Source organism: Trachymyrmex septentrionalis, unplaced genomic scaffold, assembly GCF_001594115.1.
Source record: "Trachymyrmex septentrionalis isolate Tsep2-gDNA-1 unplaced genomic scaffold, Tsep1.0 scaffold87, whole genome shotgun sequence".
Classification (NCBI taxonomy): Eukaryota; Metazoa; Arthropoda; class Insecta; order Hymenoptera; family Formicidae; genus Trachymyrmex; species Trachymyrmex septentrionalis.
In genome coordinates, this window is record NW_017306059.1 from 4,952,818 (window position 1) to 4,968,447 (window position 15,630).

Consider the following 15,630-nt stretch of genomic DNA (forward strand, 5'->3'; position numbering starts at 1 on the left):
AAGGCGTACGAATAAGCTCGTACGCCTTTAGAATATTTGAAAAATGGTGTAGCCGGTGTATGCAGTCAGTGAACGAGATACTTTTCCAACACATTGATGTTAGGTTGTCGCCTCCGATATGGTCGCATCGGCGCATATGAAAGCGAATCACGTCGGGACGTTAAAGAAATCAGTTTTACCTCTCGGATTTTCTTCCTCGCGTAGGTTGTCTGTAAAGTTTGAATGGTGCGGGAGAGTATCAGGTGGAATTTAATCATATAAATGGACGAGCGTCCGATCCAAACTCAGGCCGATACGAAAAAATAAAAGTTTTACGCACGCGGCATCTCGTCCCGTCCGAAGAGGGAGAGGAAATCCCCTCGGAATTTTTTCCGATCGAATTAGCCTCGGTAAAACTTTATTTCGCAGTGCTCGCGAGCCTTCTCTCCCCTTCTTCGTTGGGTCTATTTTTTTTTAATTTGCTGACAAAACGCATTCGACCGACGGAACTACTCCCCCCCCACCCCCATGTTTATTCAAGGAGGTTTTTACGTGGTTTAAAGACAAACGCCGAGAGAACCACCATTATGAAGTGAGAAGAAAAAGAAGATACTAACTGAAAGCTATTTTCTTCTATTTCATGTTTATTTCATAAACGTTCAAAAGTGTGAAAATAAATGTTACGTGCACAAGTGCGATTATGCAGATATAGACGTCTACAGCGAGATTTTTTTGTCCAGCATTGTTATACATTTTTTTAAATGCCAAAACGTTTCTATAATAATGTAATTTTCCATGTCGTTTCCGATACTATTGAAACATCGATCTCAATTCCTCCGTGGCTGAACTGAAAGTATCTGAAAGCACTGCGAATCGTGAGAACGTGGCGAGAAAACAATCGTGCGACTTTTGTTTCGTTTTGCCGTCACGTTCGTGGACTTGGCGTGCCATCGCGTCGCGGATACTAATCGAACGTAAAAGAGAGGAACTAAAGTCGGCCGCAGGATCGACGTTGCCGGATTTTTCCAGGGTTTGAGCCCGAGGGTAGCTCCCCAGCTCTTCGAAAGAACAATTAGTATTGTCGAACGAATCAGATCTCCCGTGCGATGTGCTGCTTCGAACATAGTTATTCTGGAATTTTTCAGGATAGAGCCAATCGTAGAACCTGCTTTATTGACACCTGTGCCCTCGAAGTTCTCGACAAGACTTTCTATGCTGGAATAGCGGCCATCGAATTTTCGTAGCTACAGTGATATTAAGAATAAATTGACTTCATTTGTTAGGGCTTCTGCTCATTCACCACTATTATTTCAGATTGTGGCGTCAAAAGCGAAAAAACAAACAATAAAAATTCTTGCAAATAGAAATATTTTTCAATAAAACACAACCTTTGCAATCGATAAAATCGACACTGTCTTCTTATTTCGGAGAGAAATTAAATTATATTTATATTTTTATACGTTGTTAATTTGAGACAGTTTGTCATAATTATGAACGTAGCTAATTTTATTTTTTTTATTATGCACTTCCAGACATTAATTATTTATTAGTTGACAATATAAAAGGAGAGTTTTCGGTATATTTTACGATTTTATTGATTAAAAGTGTTATTTTATTTCTATTTAATAAATATATTTTGCAAGAATTTTTATTATGCATTTTCTCGCTTCTGATATCATAATCTAAGATAAACAGCCAAGAGTCTTAAGCATATTTTTTTGTACTTAGATTTAACTGTTGAATTTTTATATTACATCACACAACGTTTTTATTTTTAAACATAACTCTTTACGTCGAATATACTTTAATATATGAATTCTATATTCTTCTTGTAGACCAATCATTAAGATATATCTGTCTCCACAAATTGTAACAGTCATTATTCTAACGTAAGTACAATTTTAACATACTCTCTTATATTCGCTTCGATAATTTCATTAATACATTAATCCATAATCGCATTATAGAATCCTTTATTTCCTGTTGGCCATTCTTCATGTCCTACTATTAAAAACTTGTAAAGTGCTACGCATGCAATTAATATTTACTACGATTGTGGTAAATGATTTATCGTAGCTGTTAATGTCAAGACAAAATTTTTCCTGCGATTCGCGTTGCCATCGGCTAAAATTAACAGTCCTATTACTTATAGAAAGTGACACTTGTGCTTTTGCTTCTGACGCTGTTGTCCATGACGGAAGTGGAGAGTTGGAATGCTACTGGTTTAGTGTCATTAACGTTAATTATTGTCGTTATTATAAAGCTGTTTGGTATCGCCATTGCGTACTCTGATCTGGTAAAACGCCCCTCTTCCTCAATTTCTACAATGCATTAAATCAAAGATACATTTAGTGAGAGTGAAATAAATTGCGTTAGTATGTTTGCCATTGCGTCGAAAGCTCGTTGACCTGTTCACAAGCATTATCACACGTGTTAAACTCGACAAATCAATTGGCCGACAGGTGGACATGAGCGGTGACTGGTCGTATTTAATAGAATTTGGTTTTGGCGTTATATTAATCGCCATTGTAGTCGGGATAGAGTTGCTCGTAATTATGCGCATGCTGCATACAGTGCCTATTATCGCTGCTGTATTCGGTACATTCCTCAGCTCGGTAAATATAAAAAAGAACCAGACGTTACTAATAAAACAAATTTAAAACATCGGGCGAATAGAAATTTATTTTTCTAATTAACAACTGTTCGCTCTCAGGTATCGCTGATGGATCTTCATCAGAATATGAGCATCAATTCTTGGTGGTGGGAGAAAAAGCTGATCAACGGATGCATGTACCATGTGTTTAGGCAATACACGCTGTTATGGTGCCTACGAATCGAGGAGAAACCACGCGTAATAACGATATTCGATAGCGCGCCTAACGAGCAAGAGCTCGACGTGCCTATGTTAAATAACCGATGAAGTCTAATATCTGTCTTTTTTAACGATGCATTAACTCTTTCTATAAATGTAACACTCACGGCGTCGGGAATCACGATTTTTACGTTTTTTGATTTAGAGGACATTGTTTCTTAAATTGCTTTCCACGCAAATGCTACGCGATGTAGTGAAGCATATCATTAAAGAATTATATATAAGAAATATATCGTTGTAATTCAAGTTTTAACGATCCATACGATCGCAACGACTGTCTAGAGGGACTTTGGCAGTCGGTATTCTAAAAAAAAAAAAAAAAGAGTAATATTATTGTAGAAACGAGCTTGTCTTATATTAAGAGACTGAGTTTTACGACTATTGCCGTTTCTTTGCTTTCTTAAGTGTCCTATTGAATATCTTGGAATCTATTTTACGAGTAACTCGGGCTACTTTTTCAATTGAATTATACACTGATAGATATCAAAGAAGCAATAGTAACTTAATCTCTTGAGTTAAATATTATAACATTTTTTTTTTCATTTTTAATTTCCATGTCAAAATATAGATCAATCCATATCTGTGGTTAGTTTCAAAGTAAACAACGCCCATATTAATGTATGCACTTAAATAAATAATAAACTAAATTTCAAATTTAATACATATTCTTGAATTAAATTGTTTAACTTTATTATTTTAGTTAAATTAATATAATTAACGACATATTGAGTAGGAGTGGTAACGACTTGAAAGAAATAATTGAAAATAACTCAAATCGTATAATTGGATATAATTTTTAACAATATGAATTTAACCTTGGTTGCAAAGTACCCATTTTAAAACATTTTCATGTTTGAATCTTTTAACGTTATCTACTTTTGTATTTCCAATAATATTGCATTTTTATAATAAAAAACAAATATATACGTATATATACGTCATGGTTTTGCTTTTCTCTTAAAAATCATAATTTTATTCAATATTATACACTCGTTGAATATAAAGAAACACAAATAGTCCTTCCTGCGTGCATCCGACAAGCATTCTTTTTCAAGCTATCTTTTTTCTTGTAACTTCCCACTGACACGCTGGCAAAGTGAAGTATATAGTATCTATTTTTTCGTGTTCGACAAACGCGTAAAGAAAGGAAAATAAAGACACGAAGAGGACCAGAAGAGCACGGTAAATATTTCGCCATCTTCAGTCAGGACTTATCGGTCATAAAATGGCACTTCGGACACTCAAGGGAATATCGTGTCGACTGTGTCGCGATGCCACGAGTACTCGCGGTCGAGGGACAAATCTTATCGACCTGTGACACGGGACAGAAGGTGCGCACACCACTGTCGGACCACTTTCGGAAAAGCAAACAGCGGCGTCGGGCAACCGAGCAAGTAGAGAGACCATGCCTTTCTCTTCTTGAATAAAAGAGAGAGAGAGAGAGAGAGAGAAATAAAATACGTAGCGGTTTATACGGCGAGAAGGGAGTAAGACGGCCCAAGGGCCGGACGAGCGACGAAGAAGTAAGGAAGCACCTTTTAGTTCCCACGAGATTTTGCGGCTCATGGTCGAGCCCGAGGGAACCGGTGGAAGTAGAATCAATTTTACGGACGGCCGGCTATCGATACCATGCCGATTGGTATCGATCTCATAAAGAAAGAGAGAGAGACCGAGCCACTTCTTCTATCCTCACAGAGGGACACGATGTGACGCGAAATTACCCGCTCTTCCAATCCGGACGTCCTCGGGACGTTCCAGTGCTCTCGTCAAACGAGAAGCGGCTTAGAAGTCCTTGCCTCTTTCAATTTGCAGGAACCAGCGGCGACCGTCTACATCGATGATGAAACAAGCCGGCGTTATTTCCAACGAGCTTCTATCGTAGTAGTTTTCCTCAACCCGGATGATGACTACCTTACCGAGCTTATTCCTTATAAAAGCTCGCGCCGTTCCGTTAGAGACTGCACGTATGACAGAATCAATTTTCTCAGAATAGAGAAACACGCCGATAAGCTTTCCGTTGAAGCAATCAATGCTCCTAAACGGATACGATTATCGCGTTATCGTTCGTTTAAAAAGCTTTATACATACTGTTACTTTTTCATTTCAAGAAACAGTGGTTTTGTATCGCGAACTCGATGGCAATCCGCATAAAAGTTTAAGTAGAAATGTGTACATAGATAACGTATCTATTGGTAAAGGCAGAATAAATTTAACGGTTTGAATTTTTTCAGAAATGAGACTCAGAAATAAATAGCTCCTCTCCCCTAACGATTTCAAAATCCAAGAGACTTCGTGATTTAATCGTTTACGACAAGAATTGCTGTAACGGTATTGTCGAAAATCTCGCGGTAATAATAGGTTGAATATGATTTATTAACTGTAACCGTTCGGCACAACGATTATAACCGCAATTAACTCGATGGGAAGTAAGAACGTCGAAGGCGGAATCGTGCACTTGTGCAACACGCGCAATAGCACGAGCTGATAAAAACGGGCGATAAGAGATGACTACTCGTACAACTATTGCTACGTGCATTTATTATTTTCACGATAATGCTAAGGCAGCCAAGATATTTACATGTCGTACGTAAGATTGAACATTCTCTATCTGAAGCCGAGATTCATAAATCATACAGTGCAAATTCAAAATCTGTATCTTGGAAATGCGGTATTTCATGCTAGTATTTTGCTAACAATACAAATTATTAAGGGCTATTAAATCACAGTTGTTACAAATCATTTGCCAGTAAAAATTGCCAATAAGAGCTACAGCAATTATTAATGCCGAAATATTCACAAATATTCACAAATTACATAATGCTCGGAAAATTGGATGATTTAAACAATAATAAACTTAAACGTGTCGACTTTCCGACTTCTAGTTTCAGTTCTCTTCGACGCGATGAGAAGACGGATAGAAAGATAGAAAGTTCCGATCTCTCCTCCAACACAGTCAATTAAATAAGACTTCTGGTAATAAAATTATGTAAAATCTGAAGATCTGAGGGCATTGCGTTACGAGTAGTTCGGATTCAGCGGATAGTTGAGAAGATGACAATAGTGAATTGTTATAAATCAAACAAGATTATATCTACAGAGAGTGGGAACGTTCAATTAAGAAACTGTGCAAATACAAAACGGATATCGTTTACCGAACGGATCGTAACGAACGATTTCGATGATTTACGGCGACGTTAAAGTCGTGGCAACGTGGCGAGGCGTGCTCCGGTGGTCGCGTGATTCGCTTTTGCCATGGCAATAGGCGTCTCTAAGAGAAGATAATTATCTCGGATCCTTCGTGCCGCCGTGAAACGTTATTAAATCAGGCAATCAGTTTTTCGAGAGCCAGAGCAAGGAGGGTACGCGCGAGAAATGAGCGACGCGCGAACCAGCCCGATTTACAGCTAGCCAGTCTTTAAGGCGCCGTCTCAACGAGCGACTAACGACAGCCACTTTACGACACCCACGCTCACCGCTCGCTGCTCGAACGGTTATTAATTACGCGGCGCACCGGGTTTTCGTGTTTCACCTCCACCCTCCGCCTTTCTCGCCTCTCTCGTGTTTTCCTCACGCGCGCTCCTCGACGATTCTTCGAAGCCGGCGCGCTTCGATCGGTCTCTGGGCGATACTTCGCACGATCCGCACATACTTCTTTGCCTTTACGTTTGTACGTCCCAATGGCCTTTCAACGTCGCCTTTTAACGTTATTTATCGTTCATTCGAATCATTTATCAGCCGTCTCCTAACCGAAATACGAAACTTTACAAAACTGTATTGTTCGTTCGGATTGGAATGTTCTTCGACATGTTCCGTGAAACTAAAATCTAACTTATACGCCTATCAAGTTGGATTACGCAACAACTAAGCAACGTTAGAATTCTTACAAGTGTACACAGCTGTGTTAGTGACTTCTCGTAGAATTACACCGACGTGTGAGAAAAATCGTTTGAAAATGTGAATATCACCGGCAAGACATATACGTGGTGTTGAATGCATTTCAGGCCAGATTTCCAACTAACGCAATCCTTTTTTTCAGCATCCAAATTTCGTCATCATGACGTACGTCATGACGCGTTTAAACGTCGCTCGGCAGTCGCGAACTGAAGCCTCCAAGGAAATCTTCAAGATTCCTCGAAACACCGTGTTATTTGTCAAATGCGGATACAGGTTTTTCTTGTTTTCAGACTTCTTTTGAGCACGGCGACACTGACACAGCGGTCTCTCTGCCATTCGTCCGAGACGAACGGCATCGAGGATTCTTTTTTTACATATCGTAACGGCTCTTCTCTTGCCTTTGACGTCTTCTCTTTGTCGCGTGCCACCGAGGGGAGTTACGAAAGCAGCAGCGCGAGGCGCTCCTTGAAACTTCCTCATTCGTCAAATTAGAATTCGCCTTTTTACCGAAGCGACGGCGCCAGGCGTTCCCTCGGGGGGAGTCCCCGACGACGCCGCGTCGAGACAATAGATCAAAGGATCACACAACCATCGGCTGCACCGTATTTCCCCTGGACCCTGAATGCCGCGCGCTTGCCAGGCGCGAGACAATCCGATGAAAATGGATCGAGTGACGGCGATGTTGGAATTGCATCGATCGTGCAAAAGGGTAGGGCGCGCGAAAACGAGAAAACTGCTTTTCTCTCACGTTTCTCTCGATTCATCCATACACTTCTCTCGTACACTTCTTTCTTGTTTTTTTTTTTTTTTTTTTTTTTTTTTTGTGAATGAGAAAATTAGAATGTCGCGTCTACCTGTTGCGGCGAGAACGAGATGGAAGAAGAAGCGCCGGAGGGGAAAAAAAAAACAGTTCGGAGCGCCAACTCTATCTGCTCTCATGTTGCGCGTGGAAGGAGACAAAGGCAACTGCACGGTTAACGCGAGCCAATATCCCGAATAAATCCATCTTAAATCAATCTTAATAAAAATAAAATGAGAAAAGGAGAACGGGGCAAGATCAATGAGTTCTCCTTCCTCCAGCGCTTCATCGACAGCCAATAAAGCCGGCTGGAAAAACAGAGGCTGATCGAAGTTTAATCAAAGTCTTCCACTTCGTCATTCAACGTTATATAACTCACCCCGACCGGTCTAGAATAAGCAAGCGGTATCGCGACCGTTCGATTGGCTCGTTTTCACGACTTAAAGTTAAACGGCAACGCGGCTGGGTAACGGTTCGCTTCGAGGTTACACGGATGCTCGGTCGGAAAATCAATTTCGGAATCCATCATAGAAGTTATCCCGACGCAGCGGAAAACGCTCTTTGCTCGTTCGAAACGTCGAGACGGTGATACGCCGAGGAGGAGGGGGGCGGGAGGGGGTGGATGGAAAAGGAAGAAAGGAACGGACGGAAGCCAACCGGGGGAGGAACGGGGAGCGCGAAGTGACTCGTCGGACTCTTATATAAGGCGACTCAATTAGGATTAGCCCGCCGCCGGGCCGGAGCCTTTCGGTCTTTGCGCACTGATCTTCGACTCGTCTCATCGGCTTAGGATTTACCTAAGGATCTTATTGGCATTGAGGCTGAACGATCGATACGCCCACCGTTCACGAAGCCGCGCGCGCTCACGAAGTCACGAAATCGTGATCCCGTCGACAATGAGACCACCACCTATCCTACGAACGTAGGAACGGGCGCGAGGAAACTTTAGAAAATCGTTTTTCCACCCACGAACCCACGAGTGACGTAACAGCGGCACCCTTTCAATGGTTATCAACGCTTCGTAGACTTCGACGCTGCGGAAAATCGCCAGTTAATTGAACGAATTTCAATGCTCCTCGCCAGACGGAGGTACGTTTACTTTTCTAATTGAAGACCACGATTGGCGCCGGTTAAGAATACGCCGGTCGCGTTACAGTGAACGTCCATCATGCGGGATCATCGCAGAAATTCATTTCTATATAATCAAGTTTCACACTTCGATTGTGTCGCGCGTATCGAATCGGAAGTTCGATCACAAATCGAATCTAAACGAGACCATAGTTCTTTATCGTGTCATATGGTTTTATCGAAATGCACTCTCGCGGTTGACAATGTATTGGGCTGTCCTTGTCTTTTTATGATTCTGTGCATCGCCAGGTGAAATCTCGTCTCTCTTTTCCACGTTACTTCCGCTTGTTCCTTCTCTCTCTCTCTCTCTCTCTCTCTCTCTTCCTCTTTCCCCTCTCTCCCTTTGACCCTTCTACCAGAGAATAATAAGTTTCCGGCGATGTGACCCGTGAAAATCGAATACGCTTGCACCGGTTGCAGCGACAGCTCGGTCGACAAGGCGGCTCCACGTCCGGTCGACTCGGTTATGGAAATCCCTTCGGCGCTGGCTCATCACTATCGCCGTTTCTCCATGATGTTTCCAGCGAGTTCACTTCTCGCCCCGATCTCTGTTCAAAGCCGATAGTGAAATCTCGTTATTTCATACCTTGCCCGCGATAACGAGAAAAATTGCGTCTGGTTATATACGCGGAGCGCGGCGCGGCGCGAACGCGACTCAGCATAGGAATTCGCGGGGTAATATTTCAAGCGCTTTATTGCCGCAGCTAGTCCGCGTGACGTTATTAAAGCAATGATATATCCGCGGAAGTATTTTAAGCACCGCTTACGCAGTGGAGTTTTAAACGGTGCAGGATATCGGAATACCAAAAGACGTGTTTTCTCGTCTACACGTTACAAGCAATTATAAATGGCACATAGAGAAATTGAAGTATCAAGTGAGAATAAAATATTCCGCGCTCTGTTATAATTAAACATCGCTTGACACTTACACGTAATCTACTTGCGTATGTATATTAAATCGCGAAAGGGAAAAAAAAACAGCCGGAGATGGGACTGCTGTTATGCTACCTTCGCGCGATACACACGTAATTACATTAAAATATCGCTTTACGTTATCCGGCTGACATTAATCCTTGCTTTTCAGTTTTTAAGTTGTTTCTCTCTCTCTCTCTCTCTCTCTCTCTCTCTCTCTCTCTCTCGGGTTACGCCTACGTCATTTCGTAAAGTTCACGAGGACTGTAAACTTTTCCCATAAATTTACGTGTTTCCTTTCATTTCCAGACTCGGTACATCGATCATCATAGTAATTTCTCCATTGCTTCCGCATCTCTTCTGCTGACGATTGCCAAATTCCTTCCAACTGGCGCAAGTTCTAACGGAGCTACCTAATTAATAGACAAATTCCAAAGAATCTACCTAATTAAGGATCAAATAGTCGCTTTTGGAAATATTGCCAAAGTCTATACACTAGCTTAACTTCGTAAAGCGTTTCTATTGATATAATCTTTAGTACACGCGATTGAGTCATTCCTGTCGTGCGCATTTCTTTTCTTCGAAATACTTGGAGCGTTTGTCTAAATAATTATAAGAATCTCTATATTCTTTTCCTCGAAACAAACGATATAATATAATTTATCAACTTTCTAAAAATGTTAAAGCATGCGTAAAAAATACTTGATTTTTGAATACTTGTAAAAATGATGAAAATTAATCGAAGGTACAATGTAATGTGAACTAAAGGACTGAACAAAACGCGTCTATTTAACAAAAAATATCTATCAAATATTTATTGTGTTACATAAATCTGTTTTACGTGAACGTATAAAACTTTAATGTAGGTATAAAACACCATGATTCATATTTTATACATTAAAGTCGTCTTTGAAATAAAATTGGAATGAAATTCCTTAATTTCATCAATCAATACTGTATTACAAACCTGTTTTAAACTAATGTATAAAACATCGATGTTTTCTACATTAGCATGAAACAGGTTTGTAACACAGTATTGACTGATAAAATCAAACAACTAACTTTCGTTCCAATTTCGTTTCGAATTTGAAGACTTTATTTTGTTTGTTCCGCAATTCATCCGATTTCCTCAATCAAACTCGTATAAATATTTAAAAATCCCATTAAGTCACTCAGAGAGAGAGAGAGAGAAAAAGAGAGAAACCCGGTTTCTTCTCGATCCGACACAAGAAGTTTACATAACACACTGTGTAGGACGACGGAACTTCTTGCGAGGGGTGACGGAGGATTTGGCAGCTCGAAAAGGGCGGCGAGCAGAGGTGCCGAAGGGCACGATCGCGAGGGCATCGACTTGAATAAACCACCTTATTGTTTGCCCGAGGCTCGATTACGGGTTAATAACGTTACCGTGACCCTTCGTCTTGTACGGTGTATACACCCCGGCGGTTTTGAGGAAGACCGCATTGCTCGCTGTGGTAACGCAGCCGGCACATAAAGGAGTCGATCGGCCGATCCAATTACTGACTAGCTGTTTCTCGGTTCGTGGCTCGTTAACGGGAAGAAGAGACCCAGTGGAGCTTAAGGAGCTTCGTAAGACTTCTTTCGTATCTTTCAAGGAACGTCTTGGTGACCATGACCGTCCGCGGTTCGGGTTACTCCCCACAAAATTGCACGCAAAACCAGGCGCGATCGCCTGGATCGCCCGCGTAGGTCTTCCTGTGTGGGTTCTTGGGGGGGAATTGCGAACTGTCGGCTAAGATTTCTCTAAGCCAGCCAACCGCGCGAAGGCGCGCGATCCGCCTTCACCGAGACTCTTTTCGGGGTAGCACGTCGTATGCAATCGGATTATCCGATACCATCCTTTACCCCGTTAATAACATATCGATTGTAATGGAAAAATCCGAAAGCAAAGTTGCCGGTAATACTGCTAGGAACTAGAAAGAAGAGATTGTCAAAAAATTGAAAGAAAGACTACAGATTGGATATTTAGAATAAAATACTTGGGAAAAAAAAAAAATAAGAATAATTCGTTGCGCTCTAGAATGAAGGATATAAAATAATTATTTCTTGTAAATGTACAATAAATAGATCATAAATTTTACGTGAATCAAAAGCAAGAATATTAAGTCAATTCTATTACTGAATACGCAATATAATTATTAGACGTCGCGCTTTCGTATCTCAAAAGACGCGTTATTCTGGTTAAAATTAACGACGACGAATACAGGAACGAATTAATAGTCGATTGGATAAGAGCGATCGTACGTAATGTTGCTTCGGATCTAATTATGCCGGCGCGGAAGGACATATCGAGCATCGCGCGCAATTTACCTTCGCTTCGTGCGTCGGATGGCAATTAACGGTCGTAGGAGAAACCGGTGCACATAAAATCTGAGAAAATTACCGAAGCGCGGGGGACGCGCGGGAGAAATTTATTCCAGCTCGGCGACGCGACGTGGTGACGTCGCCGCCAAGGCGATCCGCATGGCCGCAGCCTTCGAGACCTTGGTCGAGATCAGCGAAAAAATTACATCGGATTGTAAAAGAGGATTTAACGATTCCCGTCTGGCCGGCACGCCCTCGCATCGCCGAAAACGACGAAAGCTCGCACTCGATAATTTGTGGCTCGCGAGCCACCGGCGTGGAACCGGCCTCGCTGTAATTACCAAGGTAAATAATGCTCTACCAACGTCCAATGGCGTAACGTCCGTTCGCGAATAAATCCGACTGTATATACGTGCCCGGGATGTGGAATGCACCGCTCCGCGCGAGTCCACCGAATGAGGAAACGAAGAGATCGTTACGATAATCACGGATTCGTTTTTTGCTGCGGAGATTTGTTCTGCCGGGAGATTACATTTCCGGTCGCGTTCCCTAATAAGCTGTGGTAAAGTATCGGCTAATATATTTTATGCGAGAGTAATTTTTCTTTTTATCCATAATGTATACGTTCCAACGATATCGTCGGCGATAGACTTCGCGACTTGACCTGCTTCAATCTGCTAAATTCTCAAAGTCGGTCACGTAAATTAATGAACGCAATCTGCATTATCTATTTTGCTACACTTCAAATAAGTAGAATTTTCATTTGCCTTTCGCCAATATTTTATGCAATTATGTATCTTATAATTTTACCTGCCATTAATAATACTTCTATAAAGTACTTATTATTATTACATTATTTTATAAATATGATATTTTTCTCACAAAGAATTTTCAGTTATATGTATTTATAAGAAAAACTTTTAGAATCGTAATAATAAAATGAGTTAATTAAATGTATATGTTATCAATTTATCTCTACAAAATTATATTACAGCGACTCTTTACAGTTTCTCAAATTAGATCATCGTCCGAAAAGGAAGTGTAAGGAAAGAAATGATCACTTTGTAATTCTATGACAGATGAAAATAAAAGCGCAGCTTTTATGAGAGAAAATACGTATGTTTGAATGCATTGTTGAGATTCGGTCCATCTTGTACATCAAACATCTTTCGCAAGTCCTCGATCCTAAGATACCCGCGAAGCGGTGCATTGAAGACACCGGAGGAATTAAGATTGCATTTATTATCCGTCATGTGGTCCTTCTCGCGTCGAAATTGTCTTGGCAACCGTCCAATGTGGTGCTCGAAACGTTTGGCAAAATGAGAAAATAATCGAGTCCATTTCAAATAAAGAAGAAGTTGAATAAACTACGGTGGAAAAGGCTGAGCGAAGGTGCTGCAGGCGACGACAGATCGCCGTCTACTTTGCCAACATCAATGGTTCTCGAAACAGGAAGAAACGCGAATTTCCTCATTCCTCATTCTTTCGCGTTTGTCCCCATTCGTTTATTTTCGTTCTTTCCTTCCGGATCTCTCCAGTTCTCATTTACTATAAACGTCTTCCTTCAGAACGTTAGCGAGATGCAATCGTGCCACGATCGCCCGAAACCATACGAAGAAACGACGACGGGCGATGGGTGTTTTTCATTCTTTGATCATCCACAGTTTAACTGAATTAGAAATAAAGTTCTGTACGACGGTTGTTCCGTGTACACGACACATTCGAATTGTTAGTCGTTATCTCGTGAATCGCTCGATTTACAATCGCTTCCTTTTCACGTCGAAAAATCGATCGGGTTTTCACTCGAGTTCGATCGAGCGTTATCTTATACATTGTCTAGCATTTATCTCTGGCATGTTGCTCTTGGAGAATAGTCTTCTATCAAAATTTACACCACTTTACTATTGTATTTTTAAGATATTATCCAGCACGCTAACATTTTCATTGAACACCACGATCGTCGATCTACAGATCAACAACTTAAATTTAATTTCGAATGAAATATATTATATAATAAATAACATAGAAATGTACATTTTATTTTTTAAGTTGAAAATAGATTTTTTTATTCCATTTATATTAATCTTCATAAATCTTACATTTATAAGATTTAATGTTTGGGAAAATAAAGGTATTTGATCACGACATACATCACGTCCTTATTATCGGGAAATAGCACCGATTTCAGTGGGGAAAGTTTCGCCAATTTGCGCGGAGAGTCGAGGTCCCCAGAGGCACCACTATTAAAAGTCTTTGGAAATCAATTGAGCCGAACGGGAGTCTTCGTAGGGGGGTACCAGCGAAGCACTTAATCAGTCATCTAGCTCATAAAATAAATTCTGGATGTGTATGTTAAACTTTTATGATAATAAATACAATAATCGAAGGAAATAAAAATATTAAATACATTTTTTTTATTCCGACAGAGACATTGTATTGTAGTCGGAGGTTATGAGGAGTAGTCTATATCTTTTTACCCTTGATTATTACATTAATATGTCCTCTTTAAAACAGTAAAACGTTTTTGCATGTCAAATCCTTTCTTCCAGAGGCAAAAGCACTCCTCTTGACATTCTAACGTAAGTACCGCGCTATTCAGATCCGAAGGGAGCGTCCAATTTGCGTCGATGCCCAGCGATCAGGGTCGCGTCCCCGCGGGTCGTGTGATTTGAGCCTCGTTCTAGTCTCGTCAACGGAAAAGAGAGCGGAACATCGAGAGAAAGAATGATAGACGAGTGTTAAGCCGTGCCACGGGCACCTCGTGACGATGGCGTAGGGATTCGATGAAAAGGCAATTAGCCGAATGAAAATGTAACACGAGACCGCACGTGACTACGAAATACGCGGGGAGTTTGCGGCTCCCTTTTCCATCCCCCCCCCCCTCTTCTCCTGACCGTTCAGGCGTCTCCCTGCACTCGTACATGCACGCCGCGTAATTGTCACTTTGTCAACGCGCATCACGCTCTTACTCCGAGGGGTTTCTCCTTGTCGAGCGTGAGAATAGAGAGTCACTTCTTTTAATTGGCGCGAGGAGCCGGCCGCGTAAGAAGACTGTAAAGAGGATGCACAGGAAGAGAACTGCAACCTGCAACGGGAAAAAAAAAATGGGTGGAGACGTCCGAGGCAGAGAGAAACAGTCTTCCGGTTGCGTTCATAACGGCAAGTCTCGTGGGGTAAGGCGAGTTTGTGTCGAGATGGTTCTCTTCGAGGTTGTGAAGATGAGACATGAGACATGAGGTGTATGTGTGCGTGAGTGAGAGTGAAAGTGAGAGAGAGAGAGAGAGAGAGAGAGAGAGAGAGGTCGTCAAGCCGTTGTAGAAAAAAGAAATCAGGCGTGATCGAGCATTCTCCCGCACTTCGCCAGTCGCCTTCGTCTTCGCCGTCGCGTCGACTCCCCTTCGAAAGAACAGCAGCTCCGACACAAAGGGCGCTCTCGTGGGCGAGGAGTCGTTACTATGCCGCGGTTCCTCGTCTTTCCTTCCTTCCTTCCTTCCTGTCACTTCCTAACGATGTATTTCCCGCTATTGGTTTCCCGCGCGAACAATGGCTAGAAGGGAGGATAGGAAGTCGGGAGGGAGAAAAGCATGAGGAAAAAGGAGTAGATAACGCACATCCTCTTCTCATCCATCGGCTTTTCCTCCGCTTCACGGTATATATATATATATATATATATGCACCCATATAGAGGAGACTTTCGCGTCGTATTAACCGCTTGCAATTT

At 41.6% G+C, this 15,630-nt stretch overlaps 1 protein-coding gene across 1 annotated transcript; it reads left to right on the forward strand.

The window, feature by feature from the left end:
• The first annotated feature begins 2,170 nt into the window (after positions 1-2,170).
• LOC108755259 lies at positions 2,171-2,968 on the forward strand. The gene is made up of 3 exons (XM_018498160.1): positions 2,171-2,275; positions 2,442-2,594; positions 2,693-2,968. The coding sequence occupies exons 1-3, from the start codon at positions 2,171-2,173 to the stop codon at positions 2,897-2,899; spliced, it is 465 nt and encodes a 154-aa protein (XP_018353662.1). The 3' UTR covers positions 2,900-2,968.
• Positions 2,969-15,630: the final 12,662 nt, after the last annotated feature.